The 18,713-nt window shown below is 39.9% G+C and overlaps 1 protein-coding gene across 5 annotated transcripts; it reads right to left on the reverse strand.

Moving 5' to 3' along the window:
• Window positions 1-2,187: 2,187 nt before the first annotated feature.
• On the reverse strand, window positions 2,188-16,722 carry pym1 (PYM homolog 1, exon junction complex associated factor). 5 transcript variants are annotated; one of them, XM_060821009.1, is made up of 4 exons: window positions 16,431-16,625; window positions 14,789-14,882; window positions 10,587-10,626; window positions 2,188-6,707 (listed from the first exon to the last, which is right to left on the reverse strand). In XM_060821009.1, the coding sequence occupies exons 2-4, from the start codon at window positions 14,811-14,813 to the stop codon at window positions 6,236-6,238; spliced, it is 537 nt and encodes a 178-aa protein (XP_060676992.1). In that variant the 5' UTR covers window positions 14,814-14,882; window positions 16,431-16,625; the 3' UTR covers window positions 2,188-6,235. The 5 variants fall into 5 exon arrangements, with proteins under 5 accessions (XP_060676992.1, XP_060676993.1, XP_060676994.1 ...); XM_060821010.1 differs by lacking the exon at window positions 16,431-16,625 and adding an exon at window positions 16,224-16,377; XM_060821011.1 differs by lacking the exon at window positions 16,431-16,625 and adding an exon at window positions 15,364-15,538.
• Between the last annotated feature and the right edge of the window lie 1,991 nt (window positions 16,723-18,713).

An 18,713-nucleotide genomic window follows, 5' to 3' on the forward strand; every position in this document is an offset into this window, starting at 1 on the left:
GACACACTCTTGGCATTGACTACCTCGTTGAAATTTTCTTTCCTGAACTACTTGGCCCAATTCTCTCTCATTCTTACTGAGTTGAGCTGTTGCTTTGGTTAGCCAGAGCAAACTTTTCAGCAACTACTAGGTCTGCCCTTCCTCTGCTTGCTGACTTATTAAAAACCAGAACACAGTTTCTGCTCAGGGTATAAACAACCTCAGGGCTTTCTTGCTTCTAGAAGCCTCACGAACGGTCAAAGGTTCAAGCAATGTTTGTGAGCATAGATAAGCATAAACAAAAGTAATCACCTTGAATTCACCTTAAAAATGAACCCAAAACTACATTTTCAACTCAACGCAATCCATGACTTAGAGTCAGATGCACAGCATGGAAACAGACCCTTTGGTCCAACCTGTCCATGCCAACCAGATATCCCAACCCAATCTAGTCCCACCTGTCAGCACCCGGCCCATAACCCTCTAAACCCTTCCTATTTATGTACCCATCCAAATGCCTTTTGAATGTTGCAATTGTACTAGCCTCCACCACTTCCTCTGGCAGCTCATTACATACACATACCACCCTCTGCATGAAAACGTTGCTTCAACTGGCCTCTCCAATACCATCCCTCAACCACCATCCCCCTTCCCCCCCCCCCCCCCCCAGCCTTCAGTCACCAACTTCATATTCTCAACTGAAAGAAGATTGCATGGCAAGGAAAATAATTCTTATAGCACTCTCAAAACATTTATATTGCACTTCTCAATTTCAGGGCCATACAAAGTGCTTCACAGCCAATTAAATATATTTGAAGCACATCTACTTCAATGCAACATAAGAAACAAGGCAGCCAGCTCCCACAAACAGCAACATGATCTTCAGATAATCTAATTTGCATTGCTTTATGGCTAAACATTGGCCCAGGAGATTAAACACTGTAGTACTCCCTCAGCACTGCAGTTGTCAGCGTAGATTGTACGTTAGAATCGGACCTGGGCTCACAACCTTCTGACTCAGGTGAGCACTACAACTAAACCACATTCAAGCTTGATTTACCAGCTTTTTCTTCTCTGGTTCCCCACGCATTTAAAACAGTGTAATGTGAACTTTGTCATAAAATCAACTAAAAGACTAAGCACAGCCTGCAGGACACCAAGACCTGCAGATAGAAGAAAGGAGTCAGACAGATTTTCCAAGACATTGCAAAACCAACCTGCAGAAAATCTGTTTAAAAAGACAAATTGTTGTGCAACTCTAGGCTGCAGCAAAGTTAACATTTTAAACTGCATCAACTAAGGATTCCCTAGTTAATGGTTTCTAATTTTTCTTTCTAGTCACAGTTGTTTGTGGAGTTACAGCTCTTTCATTACTTCGGTCATCCGGATTTGAAGAGTATCTTAATAGGTGCCATCATTAACAATGCTGGCCTAGTTTTCAACCAGCGAAAGCAGCCAGATGGGAAATAGATTGCGATGAGCATGGGGAATCAGGTTATTGCCATTAGCTAAGCATATGGGAGACAATTGCAGTGTCTCACATTGCCTTCCTGGTTGAGATTAACTCAGTCCAAGCAGATATGGGAGCTAAACCTACCTAGGCTGCATATTCAATGATGAGAAGGTTTCTTAAAACAACGATTTTGACTTGTGACCAACTCAACCCCTTCATTTATCAAATAATGGCAATCTGAAGCTAGAAGGTAATTGCGCCTTCAAAGATTTGCAGAGCCTCAATATAGTCCAAAGCATATTTTATCCAAGTGGTGTGTTCAGTTGCATACATTGGAAATGCAGCAGAGTGCACAGAGTAACATTCTACACCAAGTGTATAATAACTAGAAGATTGGTCAGTGATATTGAGTGATAAAACGTAGTCAGGACACCAACAGAATCTCTCCTTCCAAAGAGTACCAATGAATATTTTGCACTCATCCAAAAGGTAGATGGAGCATTGGATTACTTGCTTGGCTGAAAGAACAAACCATTGACAGTCCAGCATTCCACCAGAACTGCATGAGAGCACGTGCAGCTTTGATCCAAGTCTTGAGGTGGACTTTGTCCCACAGTCTACAGGTTTAAAAGGCAGGTGCACTATTAGCCAGTCTCTGCAGGGATTGACTATCATTTTGTATACGTTACTGTAGTATAGAAATTGAGTTCAACACCAAATGCTGAGACTCACTGATATTGATCATACTGCAGAGATTTTATTTTTAAAAACCCTTTTATTATACAGTTATACAACACTTCAGAAGTCTAAATGTTTGGTGTAAGAGATTAGTTCCATTGCAACTGGTTTAACAAGCTACAAATTGGAACCTGGGCTAAGAGCAAATCAAATGAGATACCACAATTTACCATTATTCGTCCAAATGTTGGGTGAACAGTTAGCGAAAAGCAAGCAAGAACAGGCATTGTTGATAACATATTTCAACTTTATTCACTAGATCTGGAAAAGCTTTGTACCACATCACTGATAATCCACAACACAGCAAGCAACACATTTGTTATAGTTACTTAGAATAAAACATTTTAAAATTTCCACTTTTCTAAGTTTCAGTCCTGTTTCAATTCAAATGTTCCAATACCAAGAACTGGGAGATTGGGGGTGAATACTGGAGCTCTCCAAATCCCATGTATCGAAATTTCATAGTGGCCCGATATCAATAAATAGAACTTCAATTCTTTGCGGGGCGAAAGCCCAACAGGTTTATGTAGCACTGTAAACTGTGGTAACCACCTGCTAGATGCAAATTTCTGTTGAATGCTTCTGAAAGAAAGTTCCCTAAATTACTTGGTTGCTCAATGCAGCATTTCAAGGTATAATATAAACTTGAGTTATTAGCCAGTCTCTGCAGGGATATTACAAATGGGTCAACCTCCCAAAGTTAAGACAGGAAAGTCAACTTGACCCCCACTTCCAATAACTGATCAATTCTTCAGAAAGATTTGGAGAAAGCATACAAAGAAAACTAACACTGATTAGTGTCTTAGGTTTGCTTAACTCACACCAAGATGATCAATACTGCTCAAAATGTCAAAGTTATATTTATAATACAACTTCCAAAGTCAGTGTTTTTTCACATTTTACCTACTTCTGCGCAGCAAGCATGGGGTGTATTCCTTGTTTGTGGAATTACCAAAATGCTATCAGGCTAAGCTGGGGCAACAGGAAGTGGCATAGGAAGATCGGTAACGGAAAAGGTTCTGAAGCTAAACAAAAATATAATGTACAGAATATGGTCTTAGTTATATTGTGGTAACACATTCGACGCTTTCGTTTTCTACCCCTCTTCTTTCCAAGTATCTAGATAAATGGACAAATATTTGAAAGAAAAGAAAACTGCACATCTGTTAGCGCTGGTTAATTATTTTGACAATTATTTCTGGCGATTTTCTCCAAAGCTCTCCAGTGCCTTAATAGGCAAATATCCAAATGTGGTATAGAGTTCTTAAGTCCTAGACCCAATGTTCATTCCCTTGTAATCTGTGTTAACCCATCTAGGATGGGACAGCAGGAGGAGAACTACAATTAACCAGTGCTGCTAGGCTAGGGAATGAGAGACTCTTGAAAGGAGGCCACATGTGGATGTAATAGGAGCACAAGATTCCTAGGTTGAATGCTCTTCAGCAAAATCATCTTGGCTCATCTCCAGTACCAGAGGATGCCAACACTTTGGTAATCATACGCCAGCACCTTTAAATACTACAAACCAACTGAATTTATAAAAGTATTGTTCCCCTACATCAAAATCTAACTTGGTCTTAACTGAAGCTTGTACAACAGGCTTCTGCCAGTGTAACTTTTCCCGGGTCAGGTCAGGGAACCTGATCCTCCAAAAATTCCTATCTTTCCTTGGAGAACTAAACCCATCTTCCATTGGCCCTCTGGGTCAGTCAGCAGTCTTTAATCTATTGCCACATGCTTGCAGCAACAAGTTTCACCCATTTTAAGACTGGATTGGTCCCAAGTTTACAGCAAGTTTTCTTATTGAAAGCAGTGATGAAACACAAGCTTCAGTACAAATCAGCTAATAAAGACAATTTAAGTATCAGGTTGAGGCAAGTACTCCATTGTTATGCATGCAGATGGGATAATACACACACCCTGAACTCTCAGAACCTGTAGCAATGACAGTGTTTCAGAAACCAGGTAACAACCATGCAAAACTAAATCTGGCAGGCCGGAATGACAAGACAGCCCAAACAGCCATTCTTGAGCCCTCTACAAAGGAGCTCCTTGCTGCTGATTTACAACCACTAAGTGATTCAAAACAAACAGAATTCATCGCTCACGTCAGACCTATATGCAACACAGCTATGTGTACCACCTTCTGACATTTAGCCAGAGACCACTTAAAAATGTTTAAAAGGGTGATATATATCAAAGTGTGAAATAGATTCAAACAGAACGCCAGTCAAAAAAAACAAAACTGAAATTTACACTGATTGCCAGCTGCCATTTTAAACCCATATCTAAGAAGTTTGTTATCATTCCAGATTGCTTTCCTAAAATGTACATCTAAAATATATACAGTATAGTAAAAAAATTTAAAATGGTAATGACACAAGGACTAAAAGCGTGGAAAGTTCCAAACAATATAGTATTGGCAGCTTTTAATAATTTTCAATCCTTAATTGGGTCATAAAAATAAATTGTCTAGTAATTAAAAAACTGGGCAAGTTGATTTTGTTGTTCTTCTAGAATGGGCAATTATTTAAAAGTTTATAAAATATGGCTTTAACCCTTAGCCAATACATTAACTGGCAACCTCATTACAAGCACTGAATTTAGTTGACTGTAGACATTTACCTCTCTGACACGAGGAAGTTTGAGATGGCTGTCAGCAGAAGGGCAGAAACATTACCTGCATATATTGTTGGTGCAGAGAATCTCTGTACAGCTTTTAAAAGGTTTCTCCTGCCAACATCAAAATATTGCCATTTGGCAGCAAGACCATCAATGCCAGAGCCCATTTCAAACCCATCCATAGCTAATGCTTGATATTGACTGGAAATTTTATATTATGTTGTGAATGTGAAATACTGCAAATTCACCCTTGAATTTATCTCCATTACCTGAATAGAGAAACTTTATGATAGACATTGTCACGTTTCTTACATATCCAAAGATTTCAATGGGCAAGGTATCTCTTCCTCCAATACACATGCCCTATTGAGTGCCACCAGGCAAGTGTGCAGTCCTATACTGTATACATTTGCAGTCAATATAGACTTAAGAATTGCACTCATACTGCACCTCGTTTCTGAAATGTCCCAAAGAATGCAGTGTAGACTGAACTACGTTGAAGCACAATGGCTGGTTTGTAGGTAAATTCTCGATAATACATAGCGATGCTTGCTGTCCACGTACAGCAAATGCCGCACAACTCTGAAATTATACTTATGGCAACAAGATAGTGAAAAAATCAAAGATGAACAGACGTTAACGGCACCATTCAAGTCTGAGTTCAAACCAGTATTGCATCATTAACTTTATATCAGTGAAAGCACAGTCAGCACTTCATGAGGAAAGTGCTTTTTGATCATTTTCTTTCAGCACTTTTGAATGACAAAAATGATTTTATTAAAGCCTTTGGACAAGTGCTCACCACATGGGAGACATACAAGTAGCAATTATTCCCATCTCATTAATGGGAGCAAGCACAATTTAAGAACAAAAATCAGAAGTGCAGCAGTATCCCAGAAAGGATTACTTCTACTGTAATGTTCCCAATCAAAAATGCATCTTACTCCCCTCATTAAGTGTTTCACAGTCTGAATACGCAAAAAGAGAGAGGGGGGTGGGAGTTGCTTTGAACACGTTTGCTGCAGTGAACTCTGGATGTTCTCCCCCTAATGAAAGAACGAGACGATCAGGCCTTTTGACACAGCGAATCCCCTAGTCCAGATTAAGCACGCAACGACAGATGCAGTGCTTAGACAATATTCTGAAGTCACGTAGTCTGACAGTGAATACCCAATGCAGTCCACTGAACAGCACATTTATTCCATACCTCAGTATCAAGATTTAGGAATGATATTTTTGGAAAATATTCCCTCCATTTCTAATAAAACTAACAGTGTGAAAGGCAGCATGAGCACCAGCATGGGCGATGTTGTCTTATTGTATGACCCTTAGTCTCTTTAAGATGCGAGCCTGTATTATCTGGTAGTTATTTGGTGTGGATATCTTGTGCCGGTATGGAACAATGACTCTCCCAGTATTCTTGGTAGCATACAACAGTTATTCCTATAAACCCAATTCCAAACCCTCCAGCTCCTCCTCCAGCAGTTTTCGGCGGCTCAGCTTGTCCAGCTGCTCTTTGGTCGCCTGTTTAATCTCACCAGAGTCTAGTTTTTGCTGCAGTTCATCAATTTGGCGCAGTTTCTTTTTAAGATTTTTTACCTTCTTTGCCTTCTCTACTCCATCGTGATCACCTTGCAACGCAACAGCCTGAGAGTTCGGACTGCTACCACCGCCGCCAATGGTGGTTTTCTGCAATGTTTGACTCAGCTCATCGGCCTCGGCGGTGCCGTCACTTTCCTGCTGCTGTTTGCGCTTCTCTTTGCGCTTGAGGTTGCGTTTAGCTGACTTGGATAACCCAGCCAGCTCTCCGTCGTGCTTTGACTGTTGCTGCTTGCTTTTGGCGGTTTCATCTGGATTAAGGCCAGGTGGCAGGTCGGGTTTGCTTTTGAAAAACTTCACATACTTGTTTTCGTACCTGCACACAACAAATACAGATAATAACAGGCCATGCGAAGTGGGATACACAATCAGACCACGTTATCACAAACAAGTTTTTTTTTTGATTTTCTCTTTTCCTGATTCTTGTTTAGCTACTACTTCATGCACACTAGTCACCTTCTGGTATCTCTCACTCAAGTGACTGCTCTGTGCCTAAACTAAGTGTGCCAACCATACAGGGAATTAAGAGACAAACCCGATCCTGTCATCCTCATCTGACGTGCAAGTATATTACTGCCATATCAATTTCAAGACCTCCTCCTCCTCCCCCAACCAGAGTCAAATACTGGAGAATACTTTTATCCTTCAGCAGTGCGGTGACACTGATGAATATGTAGAATCAGGCCCAGCTGTAATGTCCTGGCAGCTAAACAGCTATTGACACTGAGAAACGGCAAAGAATAGCCACTTGGGATGGGAGGCTAAGAATCACCCAATGAGCTAGATCCCATTCAAATTAGAGGCTGCAAAGAGAGTATCTGGGGGAAAGAGAAGAAAAAGGAGAACTAATTTACATGGGCAGCAGAGGAGAGGGGTTTTACCTGCAGCAGGCACAGCCAGCCTTCAGTAGATATAACAGCCAGTGTACAACACACTTACACATGGAAAAAGATTTCAATTACTGCACATCATCTGGGATAACTGTGCAACTAAAGTAACTGACAGAGATACCCCTCAAATTTGACTCTGGTTATTGGGAACACGGTACTATTTAATGTTAACAGCCAATATAATTTCTCCTATCTATGCATAAAGAAAATGGTCTTTTACTGGGCCATTTTAAGTGTGGCCATGGCTGTCAAGGAATATGGAAACAAACTCCTTTCACAAATGGCTGCTTAAAAGGAGTGTGAATTATCCATTAACATCCCTCAGAAATTGCAGGTTAGTTACAAAAGAAAATGCAGCTGATTATGCCCCAGCCTGGAGATGGTAAAGTGTAAATGAGCCACTTTGCTGCTGCTTGTTTGAACCACATCACCTAAAGCAGTGAAAATTAGTTGAAATAAGTCAATCTGACATGTTCTCTTGGAACAGCCATTTGGCAGTTTGCAGAAAATCCCAAAATCTAGAATATCATGAGACAGTATCTTAAAACACACTTGCATTTAGGTTAAAAAAAGCAAAATAGCACAATGTAAGATTTTACTTGTAAGAATGTAAGAATATTCAGTATAGGAGTTGGGATGCCATGTTGGGGCTATACAGGACATTGGTGAGGCCCCTTTTAAAATACTGCATACAATTGTGGTCTTCTTACTATAGGAAGAATATTGTTAAACTTGAGAGGGTGCAGAAAAAATTTACAAGGATGTTGCCAGGACCAGAGGGTTTGAGTTACAGGGAGAGACCAAAACCACTGGCCCTTTCTCCCCCGTTCATGTCGGAGGCTGAGGGACTGACCTAATAAAGGCTTATAAAATCATGAGGGCCATGGATAAGGTGAATAACCAAAGTCTTTTTCCTGCAGTGTGGCAGTCCAAAACTAGAGGATATAGGTGTATGGTGAAAGGGGAAGATTGTTGTGGACACTGTTGCCCCTCTGTCTTTTTTCAAAGGGTGGTGCGTGCATGGAACGAGAAACTAGAGGAAGTGGTGGAGGTGAATACAATTACAACATTTAAAAAGGTATTTGGATGGGTAGGTTGAGGGATATTGGGCCAAATGTTGGAAAATGGGGCTAGGCCAGATGACTTGTTCACAAATAGCAAAACGTCTACACAACAAATAGCTACTGCAAATGACTGATTATGCAGTATTTAAAATTTGTTTCTTTGTGCACATTTTGCACCACTCAATAATCTTTTGTAGTTAGCTAAGAGTTCTCTTTGGCATATGAAAAGATAGATAACAAATTGGCTTGTCAACAGGTACAAATAGATTACTTGTCTGAGCTTAGCACTGCTCTGAGCAATCTTGCACTTTAGTGTAACAAAGCAGACTTTTGCTTATTATTGATGAACCTATGTAGCATCAAAAAAAAAGGGGGGGGCATTTCACACTAAATCAGGCAATGTGCACAGCAGCTGAACAGTCACAAATGACTAAATCCAGATTGGTGGGGATGAGAGGTTAGTATGGCACTGACAGAATATGAAATTAAACATCTTCAAATTACGCTTACGTTTGCGCGTGCAATATTGCGAGCAGAACAAACGGGTTGGGCTGGCAGTATTGAAGAGAGAAAAAAGGACATTAAAGCATATTGTTCTTGTTACTTAGGAGAACTGAGGTGAAACCGTAGATCAAGGTTGAAAAAGAATGAAGTGGATTTAGCAAGCTCCAAAAAGTGAACTGAACTCTTGAGCCTAGCACGAGGTTTCACAGCACTAAATTTCAGGCTGTTTATTAGGGCTGATAAAAAGGATGGAAGATAGAGTGATGGGAGCAAATATTATGAAATTACAAAGAAAGATGGAAAGTTTAAAATAACAAGCTCACACTAAAAGTGACAAAGTCTCAGAATTCTAAGCAGTGATGCACTTGTAGATGGTACTGTCAATATCACGTTACCTGACCAGTAAGAAATCATCTACATTTAACACCACCACCACAACCAAACAATACCTCAAGTGAATTAAACTCGCAGAAAGTAGGTCAGAAACATCAGAAGTCTGCTGGCTTTCCCTAATAAAAGGTAAGGAGAATGTGAACAGTTACAATTGGGGCGATTTCAGCCAAAAGTTGCACCCCCACTGCCTGGACTGCATGCAAAACTAGATCTAATCTGCTGGGGCCACTGCCCCTTCGTACAAAGGTCTCTCCTAACTTATATCCAACCTCTTCTCTATACTCCTCCCTAAACTATAAATGGCAACTCAACTTGTACTCAAAATGCTACTCCCCTCTGACAAAACCTCCCTTCTCCTCCCCATTTACTGCATAGTCTGTTTCAAACTGGCTACCAATCCACCTCCAACACTAGTAATTTTAAAAAGTTTCTTTCAGCCTACAATCTTCCTATTTACATTAAATGCCTTAAAATATTTCCTAGTTACATCAACCCCTTATCTGATGGGTGACTAATGAATGATGGCTCAATTTCAAAACTGATCTAAAATTCCTCTTGTTCAGCATCACAGCCCAACCAGTGGCTGATGTGTCCAACAATTATCATTCTGTCACCCAAAGGCTTTGATTTGAGACTTCAAAAGGCATAGATCCATTCTCGTGATCATCCATTCTATTACACTCCTCCACTCTACCATTTCTTCACTACCCTCAGACTCAAACTCCAATTCCCCCAACCTCCTTTTCCCTGTACCACCCCACCCCAAAGAGCTCCTGTATACCCCATCTCTATCACAGCTCAATCTGAAAATATTGTAACTATGACCAGTTGCAATGCCAGAGACACCAGAAAGTTTCAGAGAAGGGCAAGGAGAAAGCTGGATACACCATGACCAATTGTGAATGTAAACTTCGGAAGACTATTAGGGACGAAGCAATGACTTGTGATAAACTCCCGTCTTTCTTGACGACCTTCAGAATTTCCAACATGCTAACTGGATTATTAACATTCAAATTAGCTTAAGTTTTCACAAGAGGGTGTTAACTCAAAGCCACCTGCTGAAACAGTTTTAAACAAATAGCCCTTTGCACACCACTTTGAAAAGCCAAATGTATTTCAACAATCTGCTACAAAATGCAGTAGGGTGGGCATGATACAATCTAGCAAAACTCAAAACTTTACTTTCCTTGGTGCCAAATTATGGTTTTCCTATATAAAGGCAAAGCTTAACATTGACATTTTGGAATAAGCCATAATTAAAGCTACTTTGCGCAGTGAGCGAGCATGGGAATCAGAAGGTGTGCAATACACATCATAAGAGAGCGATAAAGACTGTTCAGATACCTTTCATGATGTAGAAGATATGCCCCTGCAAATGTAATGCCTGTTGAGTAAAATAACATTCTTTCAATTTTTGAGTTGCCATTTTGCACACAATTGCACATGCCATGAACTGAGCAAAAGGTCACCCAATGGGCCAAGAAACATTAAGAGGTTTATTCAAAGTTCATCCTGACTGAAATTTCTTTTTATTTTTATTGGGGGGGGGGGGGGGAGAAGAGAGAACAACCAACTATTCATTTCCGAGTGGAATTTTCAAAATTGGTGCCTGTAATAGTTAAAGGTACCCTTACATAGGTGCAACCATGATATGATTGACTTTTACATCAAGTTGAAAGGGTGAGAAAGTTGTTCTTAAACCAGTACTTCAAAATCTTAAATGAGGGCAACTACATGGGCATGAAAGCTGAAATGAACTGGGATTCTAGGCTAAGAAATAGATCACTGATGGGCAGTTAAGCAAATATTTCAAAACACTTGGAATAAGTACACCCCTACTATGAAGGGTATTTCTAAGGAGAGGACCCATCTGTAGTTAACTAAAAAAAATTAAGGAAGCCAAACTTAAGAATGCACATACTTGCACAAAACATGAGTAGCAGGTTCAGTAATTCAGCAGAATATTAACAAGGGCAGGGAATGATGAAAAGATTAATTCAGAGAAAGAAATACTGTATTAAGAGAGGGATGCTAATTAGAAATGTAAAACAAATGCGAAGATTTTCTGCAGGTCTTTAAAAAAGGGACAGAGTGTAAAATTAGCATTGGTCCTCTAGAAGCAAGTATGCAGAATTAGTAAGTAATGAAATGGTTGGGATGAAGGGGGAAGAGAAACTTGACGAAATTACAAATCAACAAGAAAGCAACACCAAGCAAACCGATCAAGCTGCGGCTGATAAATCCTTAAGTCCTAATGTATTGCAGGTTTGGGTCTTAAAGAGGATGCTAATGAGGAGTAGATGCATTAGTGTTAATTTTCTAAACTTTGTTTTATTCTGGGAAAGTATCAATGTAACTCCACTATTCAAAAAGAGGGAGGAAGGCAAAAAAAAAACCAAACAGGAAACTTTAGGCCAGTTAGCTTAATGGCAGCCTTGGGAACAGTATCAGAAGCAATTAAGGTCATTAAAGCTGGGCATACTGATTCTTTCCGATTACTTTTGAAGTTTTTTATGAAAGGGAGATCACTAATTTACTGGAATTCTTTGAAGCCAAGATATACTATGGATAAGGGAGAGGCCGCAGATGTAAGTTATTGGATTTCCAGAAGGCATTTGACAAGGTGCCACAAAGGTGGTTGTCGTGCAATGGAGGAGTTCATTGTGTGGAGACAACATAATAGCATAGATAAGAGTGTGGCTGGCAGAAAACAGTCTGCACAAATGACACTTTCTCCAACTGGTAGGTTGCAACAAGCATAGCCTGACATGGTTTCAGCTTTATACAACATGTATCAATAACATTGATTAGGGGAGTGAAGGCATGGTAACAAAATTTGCAGATAAATAAAGATTGGAAGGTGTGTTGTGATGCAAACAAATAGGGTACAGACAGGTAGGTCGAGTGAGTAGGCAAAAATCTGGCATTGAAGTACAATCTAAGAAAACGTGAAGCTGTTCACTTTGGCAGGAAAAGTAGACAGAGTACGTGTGTAGACAAAGACTTGGAATTCCAAGGTGTAGGGATATCTAGTTCAATACACATCACAAAAAGTACACAGGTATAAGTAAGTGATTAAGACTAATGGAATGCTTTCCTTTATTATGAGATGGGTTGAACGTAAAAGTAAGAAGCATTGGCTTTAGTTACATAGGGATTGGTAAGACCGCATTTGAATACCGCGTGCAGTTTTAATTTCCTTACTTAAGGAAGAATGTCAATGCATCGGAGGTTCACTAGATTGATCCGTGGAAAAGCAGGGTGTCTTCTCAGGAAAGGCTGGACAGACTGGGCTTACTTCCAACGGAGTTTAGAAGTGAGAGGTGACTTGATTAAGCATATGAAGATCGTGAAATGCTCTTGTGGCACAGTGGTGGTGTTTTTACCTCTGAGCCAGAAGGGCTAGGTTCAAGATCCACCTGCTCCAGAGATGTACCATAAAATGCCTGAACTGGTTGTTTAAAAAGATCCATAAAGGCTTTGAATAGTCAAAGCGAGATGGACCCAGAAAGTAAATATGCGTCCTTTCATCAGGGAGCCCAGAACTAGGGCACGTTGTTTAAAAATTATGGGTCAACTTTTAGGGCAGAGATGAGGAGATTTTCTTTTCCCTCCAAGAGGGTTGTGAACTTGGAACACTGCCTCAGAAGGCAGCGCACTGAATATTTCTAAAGGTGGGGGTAGATTGATTCCCCTGCCCAACAAGAATTTAAGGATTTCCAAGGTAGATGGAAATGTGGAATTCAAAACAGATAGGCTGTACTTGAATGGCAGGGTAGACGTGAGGGACTAAATGGCCTACTTCTGGTCCAAATTTGTGTGTTAATTACTTTTAGAGCAAAAAATCCTGGGTACATGAAAACCAAATCCACATTGCTTAGAAAAAAGTTTTCCATTTGGAGACATATTTGGTATACCCCCAAAAAAAACTAAAGTTCCCTGCTTATCTATGGTAAAAGGTACATAGACAAGCCCTGGACCTGATTGACTGGAATGGGGAAAGGAAAAACAAAAGGCACGATTCACTATCTGGTTTCATCTACCAACAAGTTCATTTGCAGACATTGAGTTCTTGATGCATTCTCCCAGCCAAACAATCTACTGACAAATTATCTTAACTCTCACATCAAGAATGGGTACTTGCAATGGAGAACTTCAGCAAGAGCTAGTACTTTCAAGAGTGGATTTTCGGTGGGGGGATTGCACAAGTAATAATAAAAAGGTAATTTCCTTCATTCTCTAGATCTTAAACGGTGACTAAAATACCATGCGAGTAATCAGGCTGTAAAAGCCTGTAACGGTATCCCACAGCTTGTCAAGAGGAACAGCTTAATGTAATTTTATTTTCCTCTTTGAAATCAACTGTTGTCTAATTCTCAGTAACATGACTGTGACCACCCAGTCTCTGGAAGCCATAACCCCATAAATAGCTGCTCAAAAATATTCCCAAATGTTGCAATGTGGACACTGCATTAGTCGACATCTACATGTTGACGTTTGCTTTAAAGAAGCAGTAATACAAGGTAATGGTTCTATATGCCAGTATTACTGGCCAGACTTGTATCGGATTATGTGACAGTGCTTCGGCTATTGCGTTGGGGCTGTTACAATGATTTTATGAACAGGATTAATGAGTTAAAAAGGTAGTAGATTAACCAAGTGCTTTTCATGCCATCAAATCGAAACCTGACTAATCAGTAAAGAAAAGCAAAACCTTGTCACTGCTGTCCGAAACTCACTGCAAAGATCTTTGTTAGTTATAACTCTCTACCCTAACTATAATGGTGGAAACACCCTAAACCCCTTCACCCAAAATTGAAGACCGATTTCTTTACCTCATCTTAAGGAAAGTCTTGTGAGGATAAAGGGAAAAAGAGTCATACTTGCTTCAGTTTTAGAAAACTGAAATTTTCTTGGACTCCACGTCACTTACTCTTCTTTCAAAATGTCTAGTTTGTTAACTGAGTCAGTATGACAATTAGGAAATTACTTCAATATAAAGACTTTTCTTTCTTTAAAAACCCTTAACATGATCATCCTTTTACATTCTATGAACACGCCACTACACAATTGAAGGCACAGCTCAGGCTCATTTCTACTGCATATCACTATCACTTTTGAAGCATAAGACAGCTGTCTTCTCCAAAAGATTTGGTTGGAAAGGGGAAAATCAAAACAGCAACAAAATGCACTTTCAGATCGGTAACAGTAGCCAACCAGCAAGTTCACTCAACTGTCACTTCGCAGGATAAAGCTGATATTTGATGGCTGGCTACAATTTAAAATTTTAAATCACATGCACAGATTTGTGGAAAAAAGGTTTTTGTCCTCAAAAAAAAATTAAACCCACCCCCAGGTAACCCTTGTACATTTAGTAGTCAGCAAGTGACATACCATTCAAGGAAGCAACAGCTACTATGGGGCATTATGAATGGCAGTTAGTAGACCAGGTAATGCAAATAGACTGCTCATCACTTCTTAGAACAGAAAGTTGGAAATAATTTTGCCTTTCAAAGACTTAGTTTCTTAAAAGAAAAGTTACTTACACTGGCACCTCTTCCTGAGGTACATATCCTTCCCTTACTCGTCTTGGTTTCCGCCAGGTCCCATCAGGGCGCTGAGAGGCAGGAATATATTTGCCTGCAAATATGGAGAAAGAACATTTTAAATATTGACTAGGGTATTTACGAGATTTAAATAGGGGATTCTATGTAGTAAGAAGCACAGAAGCGGTTACTGAAATCAGTCCTATCAAAGCTAAGTTTTATGCTCCAAATGATCAGTGGGAAAAAAAATAGCACTGTTAATCTTATTGTAAAACTAAATGTTTGGTAACCACTGAACATTAAGAGATCTTAAACAGTTCTTCATATCCTCAGTTCTCACCCTGCCCTATGTGAGAAGTAGGGGAAAAACATTGGAAAAGTCAGGTTTCAGCAATTAGAAAAATGCAAAACTCTAGGTTAGGCACCAGCGAAACTTTGGCAAATGAAGAATTAGTGCAGGAATACAGTAGCTATCCAATATCTAATCAGCTATCTTTCATGCACAAGATGATAATACCTCAACATTTCTCAAATGTAACAATAGGTTAAAAATTCCAAAGGAAAGAACTGCAAACCTGCACTGATCAGCACCTCTCAGTGTCCATGAGCACAGCTTGATGTCCAGTTACCAACTTTTCCTTTCAAGGAGGCTCCTAGCTTTTTTTTAAAAAAAACCTTTTTACAATGTCCACCATCTTGAGCCCAAGTGGGGGAAATAGCAGCAAAAGCTCATCTCAAACGAGTGGTTACACATTCCATTTTACTTAAATCAAAAAGTGTTTAATTTGAGAAAAATAAATTTAAAATGGTTAAACAGGGACAGTACTTCAGCTCATCCAGAATCAGTGTATTGCTTCTCCAACAATTTTTGTTTCAGATTTCCAGTCTCCATAGTTGTTTTTATTTCAAAATATGAAATTTATTGGCTATTGGAAAGTGAACTTACAGTATCATTCAAGTCTTCTGACACTTCATAAAGACTCCAGAAATAATGTACTTTTGACACCATCACTTATCTAGTACAAGATGAAATCAGTGAATTTAAGGCTTAAAATTCGTTAAAAATCAGTTTTGGAATTTTATGAAGCGAATTTGCTGAACGCGCCAAGAAACCTTGTGAGCATCAGAACATTTCAATTCGTCATTTAAAGAGAACAAGATTCATCAACTCGAGTTTACGAGTGTGATTTGGTATTGTTTTTGTTCCAGGCCACAAATGCCGCCTCGGATTTTCCCGATTATTCAGGGCGGCAGGCGCTCTGGTAAAGCTCATAACGAATGCGGCCGCGGGACTTTAGCGATTTAAGCAAAAAAAAAAGGAATTAACGGTGAACATTTAAAAAGGTGACTGCCTTCGGGAGTGCCACCGACCGGGATCGGGGTAAAGATTTCGCTGCCTTTGGCGCCTAGGAACAGGAAAAAAAAGCGCACTCACCCGTCTCGTCCGTCACATAGGCCGCCATGATAGACCAGCCGGAAATTGCGCCCGTCTCCCCTACCATGGCGGGCAGTGAATCACTGCGTCGAGAAAATCATGAGGAAAATCTAGCTTTGTTTTCTTAAAAATATCGAGTTCTGAAAGATTAGAGGAGGAAGAAGAAAACGCGAATACTCTACTTTGTCCATATATTCTCACCCCCACCTCGCTCTCTCCTTCAACGTTTGCCCTGATTGTGTCGCTGTTTCCGCAGGCCACAGGCTTCAGCCCGCGCAGTCTCGCTCAATTTTGAAGCTCAATAAGTGACCTACTTCACTCCATCTTACTCTTCGATCATAAATTCTCCCACCCTCTACGTTCAAATTGCCTTTGTCGCTTATACCAACCTTCACATTTTAAAAAAAACTGGGGGAGGGGATTTCCTACCAGATTCGGCAGCAGGAACAGCCTCCATAGCAGCCCTGGAAAAAGACGATTTGAATTACGCCACTAGGGTGAGACTGGGTGTGGCCCAGTGTCATCAGAACAAGAGCCAACTGAATGTCCTTCTTCAGAGGCGGGTCCCCTTCATAAAACACTAATCTGTCAGCAAACTGAAGCCTGCATGAACTGTTAACACAAATCTTTAAATCAGGAAATTGTTTTTTTTAAAACGTTCATCGTAATGAAGACATTCTAGTCTTGCAGGATCCAACAACAAGGCCCAGATAATGAAGGACTGAAACAAAGAACTGCGCGTACTGGAAATCTGAAACAAAAACAAAAATTGCTGAAGAAACTCAACAAGTTCTCTCCACAGATAACGAAGGAAGTCTCCTTCTGAACTTGTGGAAACCAGGCGTTTAGAGAAATAGAGATGTACAGGCCCGGAAACAGACCCTTTGGTGCAACTCATCCATGCAGACCAGATATCCTAAATTAATCTAGTCCCATTTGCCAGCATTTGGACCATATCCATCTAAACGCTTCCTATTCATATGGTCATCCAGATGCCTATTAAATTTTGTGTGGAGGGTTTCTGAGCCCCAAGAGCCTATAAATAATTGTCCTCTTCAATCAGCAGTGAGCACTGCTAACTCCCCTGGAGAAAAGACTTCTGATGACATTTGCCTCGAATCTTAAAGAATGTGGAGACATTTTTGAAGAAATTTCAGGGCTTAAGTCTTGACCACTAATAGTGGAGCAAAGGGAGTGGGGATGCACAAGAGATCTGAATAAGAGAAATATAGTTTTCTTGGAGATTCAAAGACTGAAGGAATCTAGGGAGAGGTTTGAACACCAGGATGAAAATAATAAAGTTAAGCTATGTATGTCAGCCATCACAGGGACTTGATGCATGTTAGGATATGACAGCAAAGTTTTACGTGTGTTTATGCAAGATAATTGAAGATCAGCCAGGAGAGCATAGGAATAGTTGTATCTGAAGGTAACAAGAGCAAAGTAGAAGGTTTCAGGAGGTAACATTGAGGGTTTTAGTCGCCGGTAAGTTGAAACAGACGGAGACAAGCAATATTACAACCAAACATATGAATTAGAACAGGATTCGGCAAATTCAAGTTTGCTCTGCCATTCAATGAGATCATGCTGATCTGATTGCCTCCCCAATAACATTTAACCCCTTGCTAATTAAGAATCTATCTACTTTGCCTTAAAACGACGTAAAGACTGTGCTTCCACCACTGTTTGAGGAAGAAAATTCGAAACACTCATGGCCATCTGTGGGAAAAAGAAATTTCATTATTTCTGTCTTAAATGGACCACCCCTTACTTTTAAACAGTGACCCTTAGTTCTAAATTTTCCCACAACTTTCCGACATTCACCCTTGGGACCTTTGTATTTTAAGCAAGTTGTCTCTTACTCTTTGAAACTCCAATCAATACAAGTCTGGCCTGTCCAATCTTTCCTCATAAGACAATCCACTAATTCTAGGTATCAGTCTGGTAAACCTTCTCTGAACTGCTTCCAATGTATTTACATTGTTCCTTCAATAAGGTGACCAATGCTGTATACAGAACTCAGATGTGATGTCATCTTTGTCCTGTGTAGCTGAAGCATAACCTCCATACTTTTACATTAAATTCTGTACATAATAAACAATAACATTTTATTAGCATTACTAATTCTTTCTGTACTTGCATACTAACCTTCTGTGAATTATGCAGTAGAGGACCTACCTGTTTTCTTCCCAGAGTTCTGCAATCTTTCACCATTTAGATAATATGCTTATTTTTTAATTCTTCTTGCCAAAATAGATAATTTCACCTTCCCCAGATTATCCTCTATTTTCCAGAACTTTACCCACTCACATAACCCATTTATATCCCTTTGTAGCCTCTTTATGAACTCTTCACAACATGTTTTTCCTACATCTCTTTGTGTTATCAGCAAATTTAGCAATCATAACTTTTGTCCATTCATCCAAGTTATTTACACACATTGTAAACAGCTGAGGCCCCAGCACTGATCCCTGTGGCATACCACTTGTT

The sequence above is a fragment of the Hemiscyllium ocellatum genome, chromosome X, assembly GCF_020745735.1.
Source record: "Hemiscyllium ocellatum isolate sHemOce1 chromosome X, sHemOce1.pat.X.cur, whole genome shotgun sequence".
Lineage (NCBI taxonomy): Eukaryota > Metazoa > Chordata > Chondrichthyes > Orectolobiformes > Hemiscylliidae > Hemiscyllium > Hemiscyllium ocellatum.